Genomic DNA, 23,027 nt, shown 5'->3' with positions numbered 1-23,027 from the left:
AGGCTCCCCAACACTTTCAGGTCCCCCCAGAGCCTCCCTGGGTCCCCCAGACCCCCCCAGGCTCCCCAACACCCTCAGGTCCCCCAGAGACCCCCAGGCTCCCCACCCCTCCAGGCTCCCCCAAGCCCCTCAGGCTCCCTAAGGTTCCCCCAAGGCTCCTCAACCCCCCCCCCCAGGCTCCCCCCAGCTCCCCCAAGGCTCCCCCCCCCTCCTCCCCACCCCGCGGAAGGCTCAGCCCCACCGGCACCCCATTCTGCTGGGAGAACCCCCCCCCCCCCATCTCCATCTCCAGCACCGGGGAACCCCGGGGGACACGTTCAGCCGCCAGTGCCGTCCGTCCGTCCGTCCTGCTGTGAGCGATGTTGGGGGGTGCGGGGCCGCAGCCGTAGCCCCCTCCCCACCGTCAAGGGACCGATCTCCCCCCCGCCCCGCCTTGGGGTGCCCCGCTCAGAGCGGGGTGACCCTACGTCGGAAGCAGCCGCAGGTGAGGCACCGCAGGGCGCCCATGCTGAGGTGGAAGAGGGTGCCGTAGTCGAAGAGCAAGCGGTAGTAGGTCCTCACGGACAGGTCCCCCGAGGGATCCGCGTACTTGAGGGCCACCAACGGCGTGTAGAGGCTGTTGGTTTGCGTGCGGAAAGCCGGACGCCTGGCTCCGATCACGTTCACAATCGCCTGTGAGCGGAAACGGGGGGGGGGGGGGCTCAGGGCCGGCGTGGGGCTGGGAACGGCCCCCAGAGCCTCCTCAGAAGCCCCCCACACCTCCTCCCAGCCCCTCACCTCGGCCACGGCGGCGGGGCTCTGCCCCAGCGTGGCGAAGATCTCGTGGGAAGCCGGCAGGTACACGTCCTTGAAGTACCGGACGGTAGCTGGGTCGGTGCCGGGAAACTCGGAGCGCGAAACCTCCTCCATCAGCTTCAGCTCGAAATCCGTGTTCACGGGGCCCGGCTCCACCATGGAGACGCTGCGGGGCCGGGGTGGGTGCTCAGGGTGGGGGGCCAGAGCCACCCTTGGGCCCTCTGGGGTCCCCCCCGGGCCCTCTGGGGTTCCCCCCGCGCCCTCTCGCACTCACAAGACGTTGAACTGGAGCAGCTGCACGGCCAGGCTCTCGCAGAATCCCTCCACGGCGAACTTGGAGGCGGCGTAGACGTCGTTGAAGACGATCCCTGTGGGCAAAGAGCTCCGTGAGACCCCCTCTGGAGTGAGACACCCCCCCCCCCCCACACACACACACAGCGGGGACCCCCTCCCCGCCTCACCCTGCAGCCCCATGACGCTGCTGATGACCACGATGTGACCGCTCTGCCGCCGCTTCATATCGGGGAGAACGGCCTTGATCATCCTCACGGCCCCGAAGAAGTTGGTCTCGAAGATGCGCTTCATCTCCTCCACGCTGATACTCTCCACGGGACCGACGTGCCCCACGCCGGCGTTATTCACTGCGGCACAGGGTGGGGGGTGTGTGGGGGGCTCAGAGACCCCCCTCCGGCCACCCCACGCGGGCCCCCCCCCCCCCACCCGGCACCCCGCTCACCCAACACGTCCACCCGTCCCCCGGGGATGTTCCCCATGCACTCCGCCACCGAGCTGTCGCTGCAGACGTCCAGGCGTTGGATGCTCAACGTCTTTCCCAGCGCCGGTCCCGCCGCCTCCTCCAATTTCTCCTTTTTCCGCAGGTCCCGCATGGTGGCGATGACTGCGGGGAGCCCCAGCCCCCCGTCAGGGGGACCCCGGATGCCAGCCGGGGTCGGAGGGTCAAGCCGGGACGCCGTTCCCTAAGCTGCTTTGGTAACACGGCCTTTAATCCCCCCCTCGGGACTAATCCCCGGCCCCGGCACGGGGTCGGCGGTGGGACAGCGGAGTTGCGGGGACACGCACGTGTGCGACAGCGGGTGACACGGGAACGAGGACGGCATGCGGGGACCGCACGCGTGTGCGTCCATCCGGGTGGGAGCGTGCTGCCGGCCCCGGTTATGCGTGTGTTTGCGCTCGCAGCCACGCGTTGCTCGTGCTGTCCCTGTCCCCGTGGGGCTGCCCCACGTCCCCGGCTCCGCTCCGCCTGGCAGGGCGGTGGGGGGGGGGGCACAGGGACGCCTCCGTGTGCGGAGGGGGGGGGGTGGTGTCTGCGAGCTCGGGGCCACGGGATTTCAAGTCCTGGGGGCTGCGAGGAGAAAGGAGCTCCAGGGCTGGATGGACGGGGTGAGCAGGGAGCGGTGGGACCCCAAATCCCGCACCCTCCCCAGGCCGCTGCCCCATCCCGGAGGGCTCCCGTCCCCTCCTTGCTGGGGCAGCCGTGGGGCCGTGGGTCAACGGGGGTCTCCTGGGACAACGTGGAAGGGTCCCCTCCCCGCTCCTCACCCTGGTAGCGCTGCTGGGGGTCCTGCGCCAACCTCACGGCGACGGCGAGGCCGATGCCGGAGGAGCAGCCGGTGACGAGGACGGTGCGGAGCGCGGGGGTGGCCATGGCTGCGCTGGCCCGCGGTCCAAAGGCTCTTATGAGATCAGGACCCAGCGTCACGTGGGAGCAGGATCAACCTCCCCCTGGGGAGGGCACGGGGGTCCACCGGGCCTCGGCCCCCTCCCCTGCCCGCCAGCACAGGGCACGGCAAGCCCCTCGGGGACCCCCCCGGCCGGGGTACGTGGCACGAGGCCAGGCGACGGCCCGCGTGGCTGCGGTCCCGTAGTGGGGTGCCCACCCTGCGCCCATCAGGGACCCCACACGGCCCCCCAACCTGTCACGGGAGGGGGGGGGGGTGTCCGTGGGGAAGCTGGGAGAAGGTGGCTGAGGGTTGGGGAGGGGGCTGCGCTGCCCCCAAAGCCCGGAGGGGGAGGGCAGGGGCTCGGTTTGGGGGGGCCGGGGGCATCCGTGGGGGCTCGTTACTGCAGAGACGACGGTAAATATTTGCCGGGAAATGGAAAACCGGGGGAGCGGAGCCGAGCGGCCGTGACTCAGGCGATGAGGCAATGGGGCGACTCCGGCCAACCGGGCCCCGGGGGCCAGCCCGGCCGAGCGGCAGCTGCACCGTGGGGTGGGGGGGGTCCCCAAAACCCCCCGGCCTCGCTGTGGGGACGAGCGCTCCAAAATCCCCAGCCTTGCCGTGGGGCTGGGAGCGGGGCGGGGGCTTTGCGCCCCAAAACCCGCCATCCTTGCCGTGGGGCTGGGAGCGGGGTGGGGGGCTTTGCGCCCCAAAACCCGCCATCCTCGCCGTGGGGCTGGGAGCGGGGCGGGGGGCTTTGCGCCCCAAAACCCGCCGCCCTTGCCGTGGGGCTGGGAACGGGGCGGGGGGCTTTGCGCCCCAAAACCCGCCGCCCTCGCCGTGGGGCTGGGAGCGGGGCGGGGGGCTTTGCGCCCCAAAACCCGCCGTCCTCGCCGTGGGGCTGGGAGCGGGGCGGGGGGCTTTGCGCCCCAAAACCCGCCGTCCTCGCCGTGGGGCTGGGAGCGGGGTAGGAGACTCTGCACCCCTAAACCTCACTGCAGGACTGAGAGCAGGGTGGGGGTCTCTGCACCCCAAAACCCACCATCCTTGCTTTGGGGCTGGGAGCAGGTTGGGAGGCCCTGCACCCCAAAACCCGCTGTCTTCGCTGTGGGTCTGGGAGTGGGGCAGGGGCCATGCACCCCAAAACCTCGCTGTGGGGCTGGGAGCAGGTTGGGGGCTCCGCACCCCTGAACCTCGCCGTGGGGCTGGGAGCAGGGTGGGGGGCTCCGCACCCCAAAACCTCGCCGTGGGGCTGGGAGCAGGTTGGGGGCTCCGCACCCCTCAACCTCGCCGTGGGGCTGGGAGCAGGGTGGGGGGCTCCGCACCCCTGAACCTCGCAGTGGGGCTGGGAGCAGGGTGGGGGCTCTGCACCCCTAAACCTCGCCGTGGGGCTGGGGACTCTCGTCGGTCCCCGGCACCGTTCGGGGCGGTGGGAACTCGCAGCCGGGACCCGCCGGTGTCGGTCCCGGGGCCCGCCCGTGGGCCGGGCCGGGCGGGAGGCGGGGGCTCCCGGCGGGCCGGTCCTCCCCTCCCCTCCCCTCCCCTCCCCTCCCCTCCCCTCCCCTCCCCGCAGCCCCGACGTGCTTGGAGCGGGCAGGGCGGGCTACGAGCTCCGGTACCGGGCACCGGGCACTCACCGGGCCGGGCATGGAGGGTCGCCCGGTCCCCGCCGCGCTCCTCGCCGCACTCCTCGCCGTGCTGCAGGGGCTGCCCCCGGCCAGGGCAGGTAACGCGCACCGGGTGGAGGGACCCCACGCCCACGCGTGTCCCGCTCGCCCACCCCCCCCCACGCCCCCCCACGCCCCGGCTCCGCGGGGAGGTGGGGGGCACCGGCAGGCTGAGCCCCCTGGACCCGGCGTGGGGACCGGAGGGACGCGGGTGTCCCCGCGGGATCCCCGGTGCTGTCACGCGTGGGGGCCCCCGGGGGCCCCGCCGCCTTCAGCACCACGGACAGGGCCGGGGGGGGGGCCCACGGCGTCCCCGGGGGGTGGGGGGGGGTCGGGGCACCCCTGGGGGGGACCCGCCGGGATGGGGCTCTGGGGGTCCCCCGTGGCTCCGGCCGTGGGATGGCACAGCCGGGACCCCGCCGCGGGGCGTGGGTGTTCCCCGTGGGTCCCTTAGGGGTGCTCCTCCCGTATCCCTTGGTGGGGGTGCTCCCCCCGGGGAGGGGGTGCTCCCTGTGGGAGAAGGGTGCTCGCCCAGGGCAGGGGTGCACCCACTGGGTCCCCCCGGCAAGGGTGCTGCCTCCGAGCCGGGGGGGGCAAGCGGGATGAGGAGCCGGATGCGGGGGTCCCCTGACCGGCCGGGGGGCAGCAGGGGGGGTCTGGGGGAGCACCTGAAGCGTGAATAATGGGGATTAGCCCTGGTGCGGGCTCCCACAGGCCGTGGCCCCCCCCCCCCCCCCCCTCGCCCCGCTCCCACCAGCTTCGCCGCACCCTACCCCTTGGCTTTACCAAGAGCGGTGCCGAGCCGCTGGCACCCCTGTCCCCCTCTCCTCAGCTCCCTGAGCCCCTCACGCCGCACACACCCGCGTCTGGCATCCGGAGGGGCTTGGCCGGTACAGCCGCTCCAGGGCCACCCACCAGCCCTGTACCGGGGGTTCCCAGCCCGGGGGGGGGGGGCCCCCCACACCCCGGCACAGCACGGCCGGGTGACAGCTCTCCCCGGGGAGCACCGGCAGGAAGCCGGACCCATGTGCCGGGGTCAGGAGGGCCTGAGAGACGGCTCGGCCGGAGCGGGGTCAGCCCGTTCCCAGCCTGGCCCTGTCCTGCCGTGCCCCTGCTCGTGCTTGGGGTGCCCCAGCCGGGCTGGGGGGGCTGGGGGCAGCTTGGGGAGCCCCAGGAGGAATTGCTGGGCCCCCCCTCTGCATCCCCCTGCCTGGCCTGCCCAGACAGGCCTCTCCGGCAGGGAGGGTGGCTGCTGCCCCGGGCTGGGGGACACCCCCCCCCCCCCCACGGTGCTCTCTGATGTGGCTGCAACATCGCCCCCAGCCCGCACCCCCCCCCCGCACACCTGGCTGTGCCGGATTAACCCTCCACACGCCCGGGCGCAGCTGACGATCGGGGTCCGGCTCCCTGCAGAGAGAGGGCAGCACCCCCAACCCTCTCCCCACGCCCCCGGTTGGGTGCAGCTGGGCTGCGCTTAGGTGTGACGGGGGGGGGGGGGGTGTCTCCCATGGGTGACGGAGCCCTCCCGCCCCACGGGGTGCACCCGTGCCGTGGGGTGCAGAGCAGGGCCGGGGGCGGAGGAATGCGGTGAAGGAATCTGGTGGCCGCGGGACCGGACCTTGGGCCCACACAGCTGCCTGGCACCGGGCCGGCCCGGCTTGGCAGGAGGCAGGCAGGGGGATGGGGATGCGGCCGCGGTCCCCGGCTGGAAGCACAGAGAACGGCCGGGGTGTCTCCGGTGGGTCCCCACCCCCTGAAGGGTCCCCGCTCGCCCCACAGTGGTGCCCGTGGACGTGCTGCAGACGCTGGGCATGCAGGATGGCCGGGACGGCGTCTCCGTCACCGCCGGGATCTGTCTGCAGCGCCCGGGGACCGAAGACCCCGATTTTGCTTTCCGTGTGGACAACCGCACCCAGCTCAGCGCACCCACCCGGCAGCTCTTCCCCGGTATGGCACCGGGTGGCCGCGGGGCCACCGAGCCCATCACGGGGTGCAAACCGAGCCGCTCCAAGGGCGAGCATCCCCTTTTGGGGTGCAGAGCCGCCTCTCGGGGCGCACTGGGGGGGGGGGTGGGGGCTTAGCTTGATGGCTGCCTCCCTTCCTCCCTGCTGCAGATGGCTCCTTCCCCGAGAACTTCTCCATCCTGGCCACGGTGCGTGCCCGGCGCGGAGGACAAGCCTTCCTGCTCTCCATCTACGATGAGCGAGGCGTGCAGCAGCTGGGCGTGGAGATCGGACTTTCACCCGTCTTCCTCTACGAGGACCGGGAGGGGCGGCCAGCCCCCGAGCAGTACCCCGTCTTCCGCAGGGTCAACCTGGCTGACGGCAGGTGAGTGCCGGCGGTGGGACGGGGACGGGGACGGGGACGGGGACGGTCTCTCCGGCCCCTCTCGCTGCGACCGAGTCCTGTCTTCGCAGGTGGCACCGCGTGGCGCTGGCCGTGGAGGGCACCAACGTCTCCTTGCTGGTGGATTGCCACCTCCTCGCCACGCTGCCGCTGGAGCGGGGACCTCAGCCCCTCGTTAGCACCGAGGGGGTGACGATTTTCGGGGCCCGCCTCCTGGATGAGGAGGTGTTCGAGGTGGGTTCCTCCCCAAATCCTTGTGCCAGAGCCCCTGGGTGTCTCGCAGCACCCTTGCCTTGGTCATGAGGGCTCTGGGGAAAGGGGGGACCCAGTTGCCGCGGTCGGTAGAGGCCCTGGTTGTGCTGGGGGCTGCTCCCCGTCCCCGTGGGGTGTCCCCGTCCCCGTGGGGTGACCTGGTTCCCCTCCCTGCATTCCTGCCCGCTGCAAATGTCAGGGGCCATGGGCAAAGAGGCGTCATTGAGGCAGCAAGACGAGCGGGTCTGGCTCCCCCCGCCCAGTTTGTCCCCAGCACGCAGACAAGGGTCCCTTTGTTCGCTCGCCGCCCCCTGCACCCTCCGCCCGACCGAGGGGGTGTCCGTGCTGGCTGCCCCGAGCCGCCCACGGACCGGCTGGCTGCCGCAGGGACGGGGCTGGCCACGAGCACTGGCTCTTGCACGCGTGTCCGGGGTGTGCGTGGGCACCCGACCAGCCCAGGGTGCGGACACGGGTGGGCAGAAAACCCACTCCCTCGTGCTCCCCCCCTTCTCCTTTGCCACAGGGTGATGTCCAGCAGCTGCTGATCGTGGCCGATCCCGAGGCCGCCCGCTCCTACTGCCAGCTCTACATGCCAGACTGTGACCAGCCCCTGCTCTACCCTCTCCTGGCCCCCTTCCTGGAGGAGGTAAGCACCCAAGCTGGGAAGGGGAGAGGCTGGGGGGGACCCTTGGGAGCCCCCACCCTGCTGGGCAGCCCGCAGGGATGCTGCCCGGCTTGGTGTCACCGTGGGGGGAGCTGCCAGGGCCCCTGACGCCCGCGTTTCTCTCCCCGCCGCCGTCTGCGCTGCCCCTCGCAGAGCGGCCCGGAGCCCACCGCCGCCCCACGTAAGAAGGGCAAGAAGGGAAAGGGGAAAGGCAAGCGGAAGGGCAAGGGCAAGAAGAGGAGGAACAAGGAGCTGCCGGAGCAGCACGAGGCCTCTGTGCCCTCTGTCACGGCCAGCCAGGTAGAGGGTGTGACTAACCTGCCTCCGCGGCTGCTTAACCCACCCCGGTTAACCCACCCCGGTTAACCCACCTCTGCTAACCTGCTGCTTGCGCTTGGCTGCGGCGTGCCCGCTCCCCAGCTTGCCACTGCCCGCTGGCCAGCGGCGTGCTGCAGCTTGGCTCCGGGACCCAAATCGGGCTTAAATACAGAGCGGCTCTAGGTGTGCGTGGCCTGAGGCGGACCCAGATGCGTCCCAGAGCTGGCGGTGCCTGTGCACGAAGCTCGTGCCGTGCCACGCGCGGCCTCTTGCATCCAGAGCAACTCCCAGCCTCCTCTTTGCATGGTCTGGGACAAAGCGGGCCGGCTCCAGCCGCTCTGGCCCCCGTGGAACCGGACCTTTGGGTCTGTTGGACGCGACTGCAGGGCTCTGGCCAGAACGGCTCCTCCCTGGGATTCGGGGGATCCTGGGCGGCCAGCGCATCCCCACAAGGACGCCGATCCCGCTGTCACTTGGGGCTGAGCCATCCCCACGGCTCCTGGCCTTGCGGAGCGTGTCCCAGGAGCCGGTGGGGATCCCCTGGGTGGAGACGCCAGGGCAGGGCAGGAGCCAGCACCCCGCCTCTGCCTTCGGCCCCTTTGGCTCTGGAAATGGGTCACGGCCGCAGCTGGGGACGGCGGCGCTGGCCAAGGGCGGCCTGGGGACGGTGGCCCCTCCTGCCGATGAGTCAGCCTTGGCTGAGCCGGGCTGGAGAGACCCAGCGAGGGGTGGCCGTGCTCCAGGTGCTGCTTGGAGCCAGGGGCCGTGCGGCCCCGGCATAGGGGGGGAACGGCCGCCCCCGCGCCTGGGAGCAGCAGCTGCCGAGCCCTGGCTCGCCTTCCCCTCTGCCCCAGCATCGCTGCAAGCCGGCGGTCCCCGAGGAGCGGGAGTCCCGGTGCCTTGTCCCAAAAGGGGAACGGCTCCAGTGTCCCAAAGCCGGGCAGGAGCTGTGGTGGGGTGGGGACGTCCCGAGTCCGACCGTGGCCCCCTGCAAAAGCAGGGCATCCCCCGGCCCTGCCGGCCTGCGGGACCCCACAAGGGTCATGGGCCAGCACCTCCCTCTGCCGCAGCGCTCCCTTCCTCACCCTGCGCCCTTTCCGCATCGCCCAAGGCCAGCGCGCCCACGCCGACGCCGTCCGCGGAGGAGAGCTCCCTGCCGCCGGTCCCCTCCAGCCTTGCCACCACCGTGAGCGTCACCTTGAACACCACCGGCCCCTTCGAGGTAGCACCAGGGCCGGGGGCTGGGGCAGGCAGGGGATGTACCCCCCCCTCCACACCCCCAGCATCTCCCCGGCTCTTAGGACGCCGGTGAAGAGCTTGTGCTTGAACTTGAGGAGGATGGAGTCGCTGGGGCTGGCAGCACGGAGCTGCCGGGCTACGAGGACTACGACGATGGGGACCCTGCGAGCCGGGAGCGGTTCGGCCCCGCTGAGCGGGAGGAGGTGGTGATCCAGGCTCCCCAGGTAACGCTGGGGACAAAGACCGGGGTCCCCCCCCCAGCTACGGCTGGCCGAGCAGTTTGGTACGGGCAGTTTGGAGCCCTTCACTCCAGCCCAGCTCTCGGCCGTTTCTCCTCACCCCGGCGTTTTGCAGGAGCCCAGCTTGAAGGGGGAGAAGGGCGAGCCAGCCATCCTGGAGCCGGTGAGTGGGGCATGGCCCCCCTGGGGACGCGTGGCCCCCAGCCCTCTGCGGCACCCCGGGGCCACCTATCTGAGACGGTTCGCAGGACGGGGCTCGCTCTCTTCTTTAGGGTCGGCGATTCGAGGGGCCACCGGGACCCCCAGGCCCTGCGGTGAGGAGCGAGGGGCTGCTGTGGGGAGGGGTTGGAGATGACAAAGCGTTAACGTGCCTCTGTGTTCTCCGCAGGGGGAAACGGGTCCCCTGGGACCACCGGGGCTCCCAGGGCTGCCCGGGGACCCTGGAGATCAGGTATGGAGCAGACGGGGAGGGCTGTGACGGGGTCCAAAGCCGCCCCGCGGCAGGGCTGGGGCCGCAGGCGTCCCGGCGGTCCTGCCGGTGCATGCCGGCGTGCATGCGGGGCGATGGAGCTGCAAGCCCTGACCTGACAGCCTGGCTTCTGCCGGCGCGATGACGGCTTATCCCCCGCTTCCCCTCTGCTAGGGTCCCGCGGGACGGCCAGGGCTGCCAGGAGCTGACGGGATCCGCGGCCCGGCGGGGACCATGATCATGTTGCCGGTAAGCGCTGAGGCAGGATGGGACCCTCGGGGACCCTCCTGCCTGCTCCCCGTGGAGTCTGGTGACACAGAGCTGGCCGTCCCCAGGGCTGGGGGCCAGTGGCTTCCCCCGTCCCTCACCCTGCTCCTTCGTCCCAGTTCCAGTTTGGCGGAGACTCCCTCAAGGGTCCCACCGTCTCTTTCCAAGAAGCCCAAGCCCAGGCGATCCTGCAGCAGGCGAAGGTAAGGACCCCCGTGACCAGCCCCCTCTGCCCAGCCTCCCCGCTCCCCCTCACCCCTCTCCTCCCTTCTCTCCCCAGCTTGCCATGAAGGGTCCCCCAGGTCCCATGGGGCTGACTGGCCGCCCGGGACCGCTGGTGAGTACGGCTGGTGTGGGGGCCGCTGCGGGGTGCCCACCCCACTAAGATGCACCGTGTCGGGCACATCTCATCAAGCCGAACCCTCGTGGTGGGGTCTCCACGCTCCTCCTGTTTTTGTAGGGTCTACCTGGACACCCGGGCCTGAAAGGAGACGCGGGGGACACGGGGCCACGGGTGAGTCTTGCTCGGCTGGGCTGCGCGAGGAGACGGCGTGCGGGGTTATGCCCCTGGCAGAGGTCTGGCAGGCTGCAGGCAAACCCAGCCCTGACGCCTTCCCCTCTTCTCCATCAGGGTCCCCGGGGAATGCAGGGACCACCGGGGCCGCCGGGGAAGCTGGGCAGACGGGTAAGCACTGGGGGTTCGGGTTTTGCCTCCCCCAAATCTCCTGGTCCTCTGTCACGTGCCAGGGTGCCCCTTTCCCGTCCCCGTCCCGAGGGCCTCCGAGCCTCGGGCCGCTTCCCACTCCCTCGACTTGTCTTGCAGGGTCGTGCCGGAGCGGACGGTGCCAGGGGTCTCCCGGGAGAAACCGGACCCAAGGTCTCGTGCGTGGGGTGGTATCGGTGCTGGCAGCAGGGTGGGGGGCCACGACACCCGGCAGAGGGGGTGACGTGGGCTCAGCCTGACGCCTGTCCTACCCCCCAGGGTGACAGGGGCTTCGACGGGCTGCCGGGGCTGCCGGGCGAGAAGGGCCACAGGGTAAGTGGGACCGCACCGTGTCCCCTCCTGCCACCGCCGTCCCCGCGCCACCTCACCCTCTCTCTTCTGCAGGGTGACATGGGGAAGCCAGGACCAGCGGGCCCCCCCGGGGAGAAAGGCGCCAAGGTGAGGAGCATGGGGAGGGATGGGGAAGGATCGGGCCCTGCTGGTGTTGGCGGGACGTCCTCAGCTCCGCTCTGTCCTCTCTAGGGCTCGGACGGCCTCCCGGGACCTCGGGGACAGCCTGGGGAACCCGTAAGTACCCGCTGCCGGCACCGGGAGCCTGGCCTGGCTTCTCCCCCAGCCCTAGGAGCGGTGCGGGGCACGCTTGGCCCCCGGCTTTCTCCCTGCGGCTTTTTGGAGGAGAGATTTGGGCACAGGACTGCCCCGCCCCGGGGAATATGGGGTGCTGGGGTCAGTGCTGCCATCCGAGCCCCCACTGACCCCTCTTGTCCTTGGCTCTAGGGTATGCGAGGCCTGATCGGCTCACGCGGCTCCCCCGGGCCCCCCGGACCACCGGTATGAGACACCGCTCCCGCCTGTCTGTCTGTCCATCTGTCCCTGCCTTGGGCCAAGGGGATTTTTCTCCATCGCCCATCAGCCTGGGCACGGCACTGTCCTTGTCACGGCGTCACCTTGGGGCGCAGCATCACCCTGACCCTCCCTCCTTCCTCCGCAGGGTGCCAGTGGCATTGACGGAGCGCCGGGGCCCAAAGGCAACGTGGTGGGTGTCAATGGGGGCCCCCCTGGGAGCACCCAGCCCGAATTAGCCAGCGAGACACCGCGATGCTCCAGGGAGGGGGAGGCAGGGCTGGGGTGAGAGCTGCCACGTGCCCTCATGGGGTGCGTGGGCCGGGAGGGTGCACGGGGGTGCAGCGAGGGTCTGAGCGGCACATCCTGGGGGCTGGGGGGCTTTTCTGCCACGCTGACGGACTTTCTCTGCCCCCCCCCAGGGAATTCACGGCGAGCCGGGACCCCCGGGACAGCAAGGGAACCCCGGTCCGCAGGTACGTGGAGGTGATGGGGGGCCAGCGGGGTGTCCCCGTGGGACTGGGGGCTCGGGTGCTCCCTCAGTCCCTTCCCAGCACCCCGCTCTGTTCTCTCGCAGGGTCTGCCCGGCCCCCAGGGCCCCGTGGGGCTGCCAGGGGAGAAGGTGAGTGAGGACCCAGCGTGAATGCGGGGGTCCGGAGCTGCCCCAGCTCTGAGCGGGTGCTGGGGAGCCACAGGAGTGACCCCAGTCCCTCTGTGTCCCCACACGTCCTCCTCTCGCCCAGGGCCCACCAGGGAAGCCAGGAATTCAGGGCGTGGCTGGTGCCGACGGACCCCCAGTGAGTACCTGCGAGGGGCTGTGGGGTCACTCCGGTCCCCGGCAGAGCGGGGACCGCAGGGCAGCGTCACCGTCCCGGCTTGGGGCTCACCTCTTGTGCATCCCTGCAGGGTCACCCCGGCCGAGAAGGGCCGGCCGGAGAGAAGGGCCTCCAGGTAAGGGGCTCATGCCCTGGGCAGCGGGAAGGGGTCCTCTTTCCAAGGGGGGGGATCCCATTTTTGCCGACTTTCTCTCTGTCCCCAGGGCCCTGAGGGTGCCCCTGGTCCTGTCGGCTATCCGGGACCCCGTGGGGTGAAGGTAAGCACAGCCTCCCCCTCTGCCGGGCTCTGCCGAGGCACGGTGTGGGGGTGTCCCCCAGGTTGGGGTCCTCCTTCCAACCCCTCTGTGTCTCTGCAGGGAGCTTTTGGCGTGCGGGGTCTGAAGGGCAGCAAAGGGGAGAAGGTAAGAGGTGTCGTGGAGAGGGGACAGCAGGGGATGGGGGTCCTTGTGCTACGGTAGCCGTGGGTCCCTGGTGTTGGGGGACACCCATCCCTGCCCTGAGATAGCTGCAGGTGGGGGCAGCCCCTCTGTATTGGGATTTGGGGCTCAGCCCCACGCTGTGACCCCATCTGGGGCTTGCACCAGGGCTAACGCAGTCCCAGCTCCCCAAAATGTCCCTCTGTTCAGGGAGAAGATGGATTCCCCGGCTTTAAGGGGGACATGGGCCCCAAGGGCGACAGGGTAAGTGGGGTCCTTGGGTGGGGTTGCTGGGGGTCTCGTCAGGGCTGTGTGGGTTGGCTGCAGGTGCCACGAAGCCCCGTGGGGTTTTTCTGGCTGGCTGCAGGATTTGGGGGGTGGGGGGGGACATGGAGCCGAGGGGGGGACAGCTGGGGACCCAAGGGAGCAGCCCTGTCCCCCTGGCAGCGTGCTCCCCGCACCTCTGCGTTACCGTTCCAGGGTGACCAGGGCCTGCTTGGCCCCCGCGGCGAGGACGGCCCCGAGGGGCTGAAGGGGCAGACGGGTCCCATGGGGGAACCGGGTGCTCCTGGCCCTGCAGGCGAGAAGGTGAGGGGACCCCGTGGCCCTGTGGCCCCGTCCCTGCGTCTCTCGTAGCCCACGGCTCAACTCTGCTCTCTCCCTCGCAGGGCAAGCTGGGAGTGCCGGGTCTCCCGGGCTATCCCGGGCGCCAGGGCCCCAAGGTGAGCACAGGGAAGCCTTTGGGGTGTCCCCAGGACCCCAGGTGCCTCGCTGGCCCTGGGTTATCACTTATCCTCTCTCTCCTTAGGGCTCCACTGGCTTCCAGGGTCCCATGGGGCTGGCAGGAGAGAAAGGCAAGAGGGTGAGTCAGCCCTGTCCCGCTGTGGCACCCCGTCCCGTCCCTCTGGACCATTCCCTGTCCCCCACATCCTGCTCTGCCGCCCCCTCTGCGAGCCAGAGAGGGGCTGGGTTGAACTCAAAGCTGGGGAAGGGACCCAGCCCCGTGGCCGTCTCCGTTCCTGTGCTACGTGCCCTCCCGCAAACGCGCTCGGGCACGCTCTGTCCCCTCGGGGGGGACGTGGGGGGAGCGTGGGTGAGTGGGGGGCTGCCCCATGCACTGCTCTCCCCACCACCTCCTCGTTCCCTGCAGGGCAAGGCCGGCCAGGCTGGACAGACTGGACAGCGAGGGTCCCCGGTGAGTAACCACAGCCCCGGCCCCGAGCTGGGGGTGACAGGAATCACCCCGTGTGCCGTGGCCGGTGACTACCGCAGGGCCGGCTATATCCCACCGTGACCATCCCAGGGTCCAGCTGCATCCCACCATAACCATTCCCGGGTGGATCGTCTCCCACGGCAACCATCCTAGGGCCGGCTGTAACCCATGGCAACAGAGCTCGGGGTCTGCCGTATCCCCCAGCAACACGCTCGGCAGCCTGCCGGTATCCCATGGCAATTAGGCTGGAGCCGGTCATTTCCCACGGCAACCAGACCCTGGGGACCACTGTAACCCACAGTGACCGGATCCCAAACTTCCGCCTGTATCCCATGGGAACCACCCTGGGGCCAGCCGTGTCCCTCCCGGCTCCCTGCCCCACTCCCATCCCGGTCCCCCAGCACTGTACCCCCCAATTCCAGCCCCGTCTCCCCTCTCCTCGCCCCGCTCCCTGCCCCACACCACCTCACCCCGCTCTTTGCCTCCTGCCTGCACAGGGCCTCCCAGGGGAGCGAGGTCTGCCCGGTCCCACGGGGAAACCCGGCCCGAAGGTAGGTGGGAGCCTGGCCACGGGGTCCCCGCTGTCCCCCACGTCCCCATCTCCCTGCTGTTATCAGGGCTCCTTGGCCGTGGGTGCTGGCAGCGGGTCTGACGTGGGGTGGTGGGGAGGGTGAGGGTCTAACGCTGCTGCCCTCACCTTGTTTCTGTCTCCCCAGGGAGATCCTGGCCATGACGGGGCCCCCGGCGCGGTGGGAGAGAAGGTAAGTGGGGGGCGGTCAATGCACAGCGGAGGGGTGTCCCCCTGCGAAGGGACTGAGCAAAGGGAAAACGGGGTGCTGGGCACGGGGAGAGGGTCTGGGCGCTGCGGGGCCATGGGGAAAGGCCCCTCTGCCGCTGACCGTGGGTTTTCCCTCCCTCCCACAGGGTCCCCAAGGTCCGCAGGGACCCAACGGCTTCCCGGGCACGAAAGGTCCCCCTGTAAGTGGTGATGTCTGCGCGTGGTCCTGCCCTGGTCCTGCCTGTGCTTGAGACGGTGTGGGGGACAGAGTCGGGCTGGCACGTCCTCCTCCTCCTCCCGCTGCACCCTGTGGGGTGCAGGCAGCGGAGGGGGGAGCCCAGCTACGCAGTCTGTATCCCCCACCCTGTTACCTCTGCTCCTGCCCAGGGTCCCGCCGGGAAGGACGGCTTGCCAGGACACCCGGGACAGCGTGGCGAGCCGGTGGGTCCTCTGCCTCTCTTGCCTGGGGCGGGGAACGCCTGGCGATACCCAGCGTTAACTTCTCTCTCCTCTGCAGGGGTTTCATGGCAAAACCGGCCCCCCCGGCCCCACAGGGGTGGTGGGACCCCAGGTGAGTGCCGGGGATGGAGGCAGGAGGTGCTTGTGTTGAAGAGAGCCCGGTGGGATGGAGGGACCCCCCGATGCTCACCCTGCTCTTTCCCCACAGGGTAAATCAGGCGAGACGGGACCTGTGGGAGAGAGGGGGCACCCGGGCCCCCCCGGCCCCCCTGGGGAGCAGGGCCTGCCCGGAGCTGCTGGCCGAGAAGGAGCCAAGGTAGGAGCCGTGCTGGGGGTCCAACCGCTCACCCGGACCACCGCAAGCCTGAGCCAAGCGGGGCTGGGTCCCCTCTGAGCTCTGCAGGGCACGAGGGCTCTCCCCAGCTTGCTGGGGACGGAGCAAAGCTCTCTGCTACTCCTCTCCACCTTGCAGGGTGACCCTGGCCCCGCTGGCATCCCTGGTAAGAGCGGCCCCCCAGGCATCCACGGCTTTCCCGGCACACGGGGGGCACCCGGAGAGACGGTCAGTGCTGTCCCAGGCTTGGACGCAGCCTGTTACGGTCCTCGGGAAAGGGGAGTAGGGTCCTTTCTAACCATTTTCCCTGCCCTCCTACAGGGTCCACCTGGCTTGAAGGGTGGGGAAGGTCCCCCTGGTCCCCCTGGACCCACAGTGAGTACAAAGCATTGTGACATCTGAGGAGTTATCCGGCGTTTTGGGGTTTCCCTCGGAATATATATACTCATTGGGGAGTAATTTTGCCACCCTGCTTAAAATTCTAGTTGATAAAGAGAAAGGTTTCTTTGGAGAGGAGGAAGACTGCCGGGGCCTTCTTCCCTCCACCCCACCTCTCTCTTCTCTCCAGGGTTCCCCCGGAGAGCGAGGCCCCACGGGGGCTGCTGGAGGCATTGGACTGCCGGGCCGGGGGGGTGCACAGGGTCCCCCCGGTCCCATTGGCGAGAAGGGCTCCCCGGTAGGTGCAAGAGGGTGTGTGGGGTGAGGCAGGAGGTGTGGGGCAGCGCTGGGACGAGCCGTGTCTCCCGTGGGTCCTGGCCAGCCCTGCTTTCAGCCCTTCCCCTTCCTGCTTGCAGGGCGAGCGGGGTCCCATGGGTCCGGCTGGGCATGACGGGATCCAGGGTCCCGTGGGGCCGCCGGGTCCGGGCGGACCCCCCGGCCCCGCCGGAGAAGACGGGGACAAGGTAAGTCGAGGGGACGCAAGTCGGCACCCCCAGCAGTGGCTCCTTTGCACTTCGCTACCGACAGCACAGGGAACGGACCCCAGGACAAGTGTTGGGGACAAGTCCCCTCGCAGAGGGCACGTCCCAGGGCTGGGGGACCTCCGGGATGGGGCAGGTGTCCCCTATGGCTTCCCGGCAGTGGGGATTCCCCGGGCGGGAGCGGGCTGTTGGTCCTGGCAGGCTTCCTTGGCACTGCTTCCCAGGTGGTGGCAGGTTTCCCCAGTTGCTGGGATTTCCTTGGCCGTGACTCCCCAGCCATGGCAGCTTTCCCTGGCTGCCAGCACTCCCTCCTCGCCGTCTCTCGCCGGCCGCGGGCTCTCACCGTCTTCCCTTTGCGGCAGGGCGAGATGGGGCTTCCCGGACAGAAGGGCAGCAAAGGCGACAAGGGCGAGGTGGTGAGTGCCGAGGGGCTGCTCTGCCTGGGAGGGGGGGTTCTCCGAGGGGCAGAGCAGCTCCGGGAGCCGGGGGAGGCAGGAGCAGTCAGGCAGATGTTTGGGGGCTGCCCTAACCTTATGTGGGTGCTCCTGTCCCATAGGGCCCTCCGGGACCGACAGGAATCCAGGGACCCATCGGGCACCCTGGCCCTGCGGTGAGTAGCTGCCGAGCACCCTTCCCACCCCCTTAACTGAACCCCACCTCCCTTCTTGGCTGCCTTTCCCACCCTTCCACCCCACACGTCGGGGTTTCTGTGGGGCAGGCAGCGCCGAGCCCAACCTCTCCCTTTGCAGGGTGCGGACGGGGAGCCGGGGCGCCGCGGGCAGCAGGGGATGTTTGGGCAGAAAGGAGATGAGGGATCGCGGGGTCACCTTGGCCTAAGCGGCCCCCCTGGCCTGCAGGTAAGGAGCGGAGAGGGGTGGGCTTGGGACTGCCAGGACAGAAGGGACAAGGGACACACGGCTCCGGGCTCTGCGCAGCCTGCCTGGGCCCGGGCACCCTCTGCCTTGCCCGAGGGGCTTCCAGACCCCCCGGGGCTAACCCACGCTCCCCGCAGGGCATGCCGGGCCCACCAGGCGAGAAGGGCGAGAACGGAGACGTTGGCCCCATGGTAAGGAAACGCCACGGCCGTCCCATTCTGCGTGCCCACCGCTCCCCCTCCGCCACCTTCTGCCCTCTCTCCAGCTTCCCACATCTCCCTCTCCCGTGGGAGCTGCACGGCTCGGCCGCCCTTTGCAATCTGCCCCCCCTCTGTACTTCCCGCAGGGCCCCCCCGGCGCGCCGGGACCTCGTGGGCCACAGGGACCCAGCGGTGCCGAGGTAAGTACGGCCCTGGGGGGCTCGGCGGGGGGGCTGCTGGATGCAGGGGCTGCCCCCAACGTGGGTAGCCCCCATCCTCTTGCCTTTAGGGCCCCCAGGGAATGCCGGGCGGCGTGGGACAGCCAGGTGCCGTGGGAGAAAAGGTAATCTGCGTTCGGGAGGACCAGACCGGGGGCTCGGTCTGGGTGCTGGGGCTGGGCAGAGCCGCCCGCGCCACCCAGCACCCGGCAGCATCTGCCCCGTTGCTTTTCTCTCGCCCAGGGTGAGCCGGGTGAAGCGGGAGATCCCGGAGCCCCGGGGGAGCCCGGACCACCCGTGAGTATCGCAGAGGGGAATGCGGGGTGTTGTAGGGGGCAAGCCAAGGAGAGGAGGGGCCAGATCCTGCTCTCGCTGACCACAAAAAGCGCAGGCAGAGCTCCCGGTGAACGTTTTCCTGCCCCAACCGCCCCTTCCCTGCTCTAACGTGACCCGCCACCCCGTCCCTCCGCAGGGTGTGAAAGGAGACGTGGGGGAGAAGGGAGACGTGGGGCAGTCGGGAGCAGCTGGACCCCCTGGCAAAAAGGGCCCACCAGGAGAGGATGGAGCCAAAGGCAACCTGGTAAGGGAAGGAGCGAGCATGGAGGGGCCGGGGGACGCTGCCCTGAGCCCCCGCATCCTCCCTGCAGGCTCTAATCGCTTTCCCTGCCTCTGCTTTCCCAGCACGCAGAAGGTCTGGGGCTCCCTCCCAGTCCCACGCTCGTGTCCCCTTCTCTCTGCAGGGTCCCGTCGGCTTTCCTGGTGATCCCGGCCCCCCCGGAGACCCCGGCGTGCCGGTGAGTAGCCCCTCTTCACCCCTTAGAGAGGCCACAGAGCAGAAGCTGCCCCACTCCTGGGGTTTCCCCAGGGCTGAGGCCAGCACCTACGTCCCCTGTGGCTCTCCGGTGTCACCCGCTGCCTCGCTGCCGTCACCTTGGGGTGGCGATGGGGTTGGGAGGTGCCAGGATGCCACGGTTCTCTCCCTGCTCCACCTCGCCGGTGCTTCCCGGTGCCCCGACAGCCCGGGGGTGGGCTGAGGGGGCTCGGCTAGGCGAGTGCTCACCCTCCCTTGTGTCCCAGGGTCTGGACGGAGCTGCTGGAGAGAAGGGTGACAGCGGGGACCCCGGTCTGCCGGTGAGTGGGGCAGCTGGGGGTATCACGGCTGCACAAGGGGGGGTCGCAGTCCCAGCGGGACCACCCTGGGCTGGGGGGCTCAAGGGGCTCTAGCTGAGCTGTGCTGCTTCCCAGGGCTCTTACGCATCCCTCGTCCTCTGTGCTTCCCCCAGTCCCGACTGGGGGACTCTCCCCTCACCCCAAATTCCCACTGGGTTCGTTTCAGGGTCCACCAGGTGCATCAGGGGAGCCGGGTCCCCCGGGTCCCCCCGGACGGAGGGTGAGTAGGGGAAGGGCGAGGGTTGAAATGGGGAGGGACAGCACGGGGTGAAGTGGGACTGCAGGTGGGGCTGGCCCGGGCCGGCACGCAGCTCCCGGCGTCCCTTGTCTCCTTGTCCAGGGGCCCGTGGGACCGATGGGGCGCGAGGGCCGTCAGGGCGAGAAGGGTGCCAAGGTGAGCGGTGGCCAGTACGCCCCAGAGCTCCCCAAACCCACTAAAAGCCTCCGCCAGCCCCGGGCAGGACCAGAGCCCCCCCTCCCCCCGGTGAGGTGGGGCTGGGTCCTGAGGGGTGCCAGCCTCAGCTCTGTCCTCCTGTCCCCAGGGACAGCCCGGCACCGAGGGGCCACCCGGGAAGACGGGCCCCGTGGGGGTACAGGGGCCGCCGGGCCGGCCGGGCTCCGAAGGACTGCGTGGGATCCCCGGCCCTGCCGTGAGTCGGGGACCGCGGGGGGGGGGGGGGATGTTGCCCGTGTCCCCGAAGCCCTGGGGGACGTCCCCTCGGGCACGATGGCTGTAGCCTGAGGGGTTACAGCTTGGAGGGGTGTTTTGGGTGGGCTCAGCCTCGGCTCCCTCGCCGACACCGAGTGTCTTCCAGGGCGAACAAGGCTTGCTGGGGGCTCCGGGACAAGCGGGACCACCTGGCCCCCTGGTAAGTCGGGGTGAGCGAGCCCTGGGCACGGGTGGTCTGAGCTGGGCACAGTCCAGGGTGCCTGACACCCTCTTGGCCTTTTGCAGGGTCCCGTGGGTTTGCCTGGCCTCAAGGGAGACCCTGGCCACAAGGGAGATAAGGTGAGATGAGGTGACGGTCGTGCAGGAGCTGGGGTCCCTCACCCCGGACTCGTCCCCGAGCCCCCCCCTGGTCCTGGGGAGGGGGCTGCCTGACGCTGCCCTTCGCCCCCAGGGCCATGCTGGATTGATTGGGCTCATTGGACCGCCAGGAGAGATGGGGGAGAAAGGAGACCAGGGGCTCCCGGGCATCCAGGGCCCCCCGGGACCCAAAGGAGACCCTGTGAGTATTTGGTGTCTCCCCTGAGCTCGGGGCTTGGGTGAACGTGGGGGGAGACAAGGTGCAGGGGCCGAGGGGACGCAGCCCCCTCGAGCACAGGGCTGATGCTGTTTCTACCCACAGGGTCTGGCTGGACCCACCGGCCCCGCCGGGCCCCCCGGCCCCCCCGGGCTCTCGGTGAGTATCTGCCTGCGCGGTGTGGGTTCACCAAGGGTCTCCTGCCTGCCCTTAACTCCTCCGCAGACCCCTGGGGGCTTCGTCCCCGGGAGGGCGAGAGGGGCAGGGGGGAACCCGAGCTCCGGGGAGGGGTCGGGCGTAGCTGCCGTGGGATGACCGCGTGCCCAGCCAGTGCCCCTCGCCTCTCTCCTCTTCCTCGCAGGGACCCTTGGGCCAGAAGGGCTCCAAAGGCTCACCGGTGAGTGCTGGCGAGGGATGGGGATGGGGGGGCAGCTCCTAATGTGCTCCCAGGGGAGAACCCGGGGCCCGTCACAGGGAATGAGTGCTGTGGTGCCGAGTCCTCTTCTTTTGCAGGGTGCTCTGGGCCCCCGAGGTGACACGGGCCCCCCCGGCCCCCCGGGACCACCGGTGAGAAAGGGATGCGCTGGACAGACACCACTTCATGTCTGTCCCCTCCCGGGAGGGTTCCGGTGTCCCCAGACCCCCCCTCATCCTGCCGCCCGGTCCCTCCGTCTCCTGCTCTCACCTCTTCATCCCTCTCTGTCCCAGGGCCGCCCAGCCGAGCTGCTCGAGCCGCTGCCCTCGAGCCGGAGCAGGAGGCACCGGCGGGCAACCGAAGGGGCTCCAGGGGAGCAGGGAGCCCCCCCGGATTACGAGGGGCTGGAGGAGGTGTACGCGTCGCTCAGCTCCCTGCGCACCGAGGTGGAGCAGCTGAGACGGCCCCTGGGCACCCCCGAGAGCCCCGCGCGGGTCTGCAGGGAGCTGCAGCTTTGCCACCCGCACCTCCAGGACGGTGAGGTTTTGGGGGGGTCAGTTTGAAGGAGACCCCCTCCGAGGGGGGGGGGGACGGGGGGACTTTTTATCATGCCAGGCAGCGCCCCTGCGGCGTGTCCCTGGCCAAGGCTCGGCCAGAGCCAGCAGGGAGCCAGACCGTCTGTCTGTCTGTCCTTCCTGCCCTCCTTCCCAGGCGAATACTGGATTGACCCCAACCAGGGCTGCTCCCGAGACGCCTTCCGGGTTTTCTGTAACTTCACAGCCGGCGGCGAGACCTGTCTTTTCCCCGATAAGAAGTTCGAGGCTGTGAGTTTGAGCGAGGGCAGAGAGGATCTGGGCGTCCAAAGCCACCCCCCAGCAGCCCTCCCGGTGGGGACGTGATGGGGACAGTTTGGGGCTGGCTTTTCCTCACGCTCTGTGGGGCCAGGGGTGGGAGAGGCTTCGCCCCCGACGCCGTCTCTGTCACCCGCAGGTCCGACTGGCCGCCTGGAACAGGGAGAAGCCGGGGACGTGGTACAGCACCTTCAAAAGGGGCAAGAAGGTGGGAGCGTGGGAGCTCCTCGTGCTCCGGCCTGGGGTGGGGGGAAGGCAGACCCCCCCGTGTGGCATCGCCCCGGCCTCTGGGCAGGCGGGTGCAGATGGGTGCCTGCGTCTCAGCCCCCGCGCCGTCCTCCTCCCAGTTCTCCTACGTGGACGCGGAGGGGAACGCCGTGCCCGTGACCCAACTCACCTTCCTGCGTCTCCTGAGCGCCAGCGCCCGCCAGAACTTCACGCTGAACTGCCAGCACGCCGTCGCCTGGTACGATGCTCGCGCCGGCACCTTTGCCCGCGCCCTCCGCTTCCGCGGGGCCAACGAAGAGGAGCTGGGGCACAACCACCCGGCTGCCCCCGTCCGTGCCCTCCACGATGGCTGCCAGGTGGGTCCCCACGCCACGGGGACGCCGTATCTCCGTCCGCACCGCCTACGTCCCCCCACCGCTCGTCCCAGCCTGCCTACGGCGTACCCGGGCACGCCGTACGCCACACTTGCCGCCTTTCCGCAGGGACGCCGTGGCCAGGAGCAGACGGTGCTGGAGGTGACCTCCTCCCGTGTCGAGCGGCTGCCCCTGATGGACGTGGCCGTCGTTGACTTTGGAGACGCCAACCAGAAATTCGGCTTCGAGCTGGGCCCCGTCTGCTTCATGGGCTGAGCGCGGCCCCAGACAGCGCGCGGGGAGGGACGGCTTGGGGGGGGGGGGGGTCTCCGCTCCCTCTGCCGCCCCCCGCGCCAGGGACAGTGACCCGGGGCCTGCTCTGGTGTACTCAGGACTTGGAGCTGCCGCAGTGCCACCCCCTCCTGCCCGCACGGCCCCCCCTTATTTATACTGCCGGCTCCCTGGGGGGGCAGGGGGAAAGCTGGGGCAGGGTGCCCCAAACTGTAGGGAGGGGGTTCGAGCCAGCCCCCTCCCCGTGGTGCTACAACGCTCCCCGAGAGCCCCCTTAGTGAAGCACTGGACGTTACCCTCGGCACGGCAACACCGTGAGCCCCATCCCGACGCCTGCGGGGACCGGACGGGCCCGGATCCAGCCCCCTCCCCGGCTGCCACAGAGCCGATGTCCCCGTGCCAGGCCAGGACACGACCCGGGGGGACTGGGTGGTGGGTGTTAAACCTCCTCCTTCGCCCCCACAATGCTCTGCCCCCCCCCCCCCCCCCTTGGGGGGAGCGGGCGGCGGGGGGAGCCCCCCTGCCCCTTGGGGGGAATCGCCCCAGCTCACGGCAGAGCCCGTCCCGCGCGGCAGAGGGGACGTGGGGAGGTTGGGGACAGGGCTGGGGCCGCACGCGAGGCTCAGCCCCGGTCCCGGTGCCGTTGCAGTTACTGTACGATAAACCGACTGTATCGAAGCCGTCTCCCACCCCCAATCCTTGCCGATTTCCATGGAAACGGGCA

General features: G+C 70.1%; 2 protein-coding genes across 4 annotated transcripts; one reads left to right on the top strand and one right to left on the bottom strand.

Moving 5' to 3' along the window:
* Positions 1–447: 447 nt before the first annotated feature.
* On the bottom strand, positions 448–2,461 carry RDH8 (retinol dehydrogenase 8). The gene is made up of 6 exons (XM_075525826.1): positions 2,356–2,461; positions 1,532–1,693; positions 1,257–1,436; positions 1,070–1,163; positions 778–961; positions 448–672 (listed from the first exon to the last, which is right to left on the bottom strand). The coding sequence occupies exons 1-6, from the start codon at positions 2,459–2,461 to the stop codon at positions 448–450; spliced, it is 951 nt and encodes a 316-aa protein (XP_075381941.1).
* Positions 1,032–22,973, top strand: COL5A3 (collagen type V alpha 3 chain). 3 transcript variants are annotated; one of them, XM_075525964.1, is made up of 68 exons: positions 1,032–1,448; positions 1,674–1,785; positions 5,921–6,088; positions 6,256–6,469; positions 6,559–6,721; positions 7,263–7,385; positions 7,557–7,703; positions 8,833–8,943; positions 9,023–9,184; positions 9,315–9,362; positions 9,472–9,513; positions 9,588–9,650; positions 9,843–9,917; positions 10,055–10,138; positions 10,216–10,272; positions 10,396–10,449; positions 10,567–10,620; positions 10,759–10,812; positions 10,918–10,971; positions 11,044–11,097; positions 11,182–11,226; positions 11,437–11,490; positions 11,651–11,695; positions 11,925–11,978; positions 12,080–12,124; positions 12,246–12,299; positions 12,409–12,453; positions 12,542–12,595; positions 12,695–12,739; positions 12,965–13,018; positions 13,235–13,342; positions 13,423–13,476; positions 13,563–13,616; positions 13,905–13,949; positions 14,465–14,518; positions 14,684–14,728; positions 14,892–14,945; positions 15,133–15,186; positions 15,263–15,316; positions 15,413–15,520; positions 15,677–15,766; positions 15,860–15,913; positions 16,107–16,214; positions 16,333–16,440; positions 16,821–16,874; positions 17,015–17,068; positions 17,208–17,315; positions 17,471–17,524; positions 17,680–17,733; positions 17,823–17,876; positions 17,995–18,048; positions 18,224–18,331; positions 18,492–18,545; positions 18,829–18,882; positions 19,088–19,141; positions 19,262–19,315; positions 19,464–19,571; positions 19,737–19,790; positions 19,877–19,930; positions 20,043–20,150; positions 20,271–20,324; positions 20,527–20,562; positions 20,679–20,732; positions 20,874–21,117; positions 21,292–21,404; positions 21,571–21,639; positions 21,779–22,015; positions 22,142–22,973. In XM_075525964.1, the coding sequence occupies exons 3-68, from the start codon at positions 5,953–5,955 to the stop codon at positions 22,286–22,288; spliced, it is 5,214 nt and encodes a 1,737-aa protein (XP_075382079.1). In that variant the 5' UTR covers positions 1,032–1,448; positions 1,674–1,785; positions 5,921–5,952; the 3' UTR covers positions 22,289–22,973. The 3 variants fall into 3 exon arrangements, with proteins under 3 accessions (XP_075382079.1, XP_075382077.1, XP_075382078.1); XM_075525962.1 differs by lacking the exons at positions 1,032–1,448; positions 1,674–1,785 and adding an exon at positions 4,033–4,200; XM_075525963.1 differs by lacking the exons at positions 1,032–1,448; positions 1,674–1,785; positions 20,527–20,562 and adding an exon at positions 4,033–4,200.
* The last annotated feature ends 54 nt before the right edge of the window (positions 22,974–23,027 follow it).

This window comes from Mycteria americana, chromosome 28 (assembly GCF_035582795.1).
Source record: "Mycteria americana isolate JAX WOST 10 ecotype Jacksonville Zoo and Gardens chromosome 28, USCA_MyAme_1.0, whole genome shotgun sequence".
NCBI lineage: Eukaryota > Metazoa > Chordata > Aves > Ciconiiformes > Ciconiidae > Mycteria > Mycteria americana.
This window is presented reverse-complemented; position numbering and strand designations above follow the sequence as displayed.

Coding starts and splice junctions, on each gene's coding strand:
- COL5A3 (XM_075525962.1), top strand. CDS start 4,122: ATGGAGGGTCGCCCGGTCCCCGCCGCGCTCCTCGCCGCACTCCTCGCC. Junction 8,944..9,022: donor ACACCACCGGCCCCTTCGAG/GTAGCACCAGGG, acceptor CCCGGCTCTTAG/GACGCCGGTGAAGAGCTTGT. Junction 19,931..20,042: donor CTGGCCACAAGGGAGATAAG/GTGAGATGAGGT, acceptor CTTCGCCCCCAG/GGCCATGCTGGATTGATTGG.
- RDH8 (XM_075525826.1), bottom strand. CDS start 2,461: ATGGCCACCCCCGCGCTCCGCACCGTCCTCGTCACCGGCTGCTCCTCC. Junction 1,437..1,531: donor GGGACGGGTGGACGTGTTGG/GTGAGCGGGGTG, acceptor CCTGTGCCGCAG/TGAATAACGCCGGCGTGGGG. Junction 1,164..1,256: donor CAGCGTCATGGGGCTGCAGG/GTGAGGCGGGGA, acceptor CTTTGCCCACAG/GGATCGTCTTCAACGACGTC.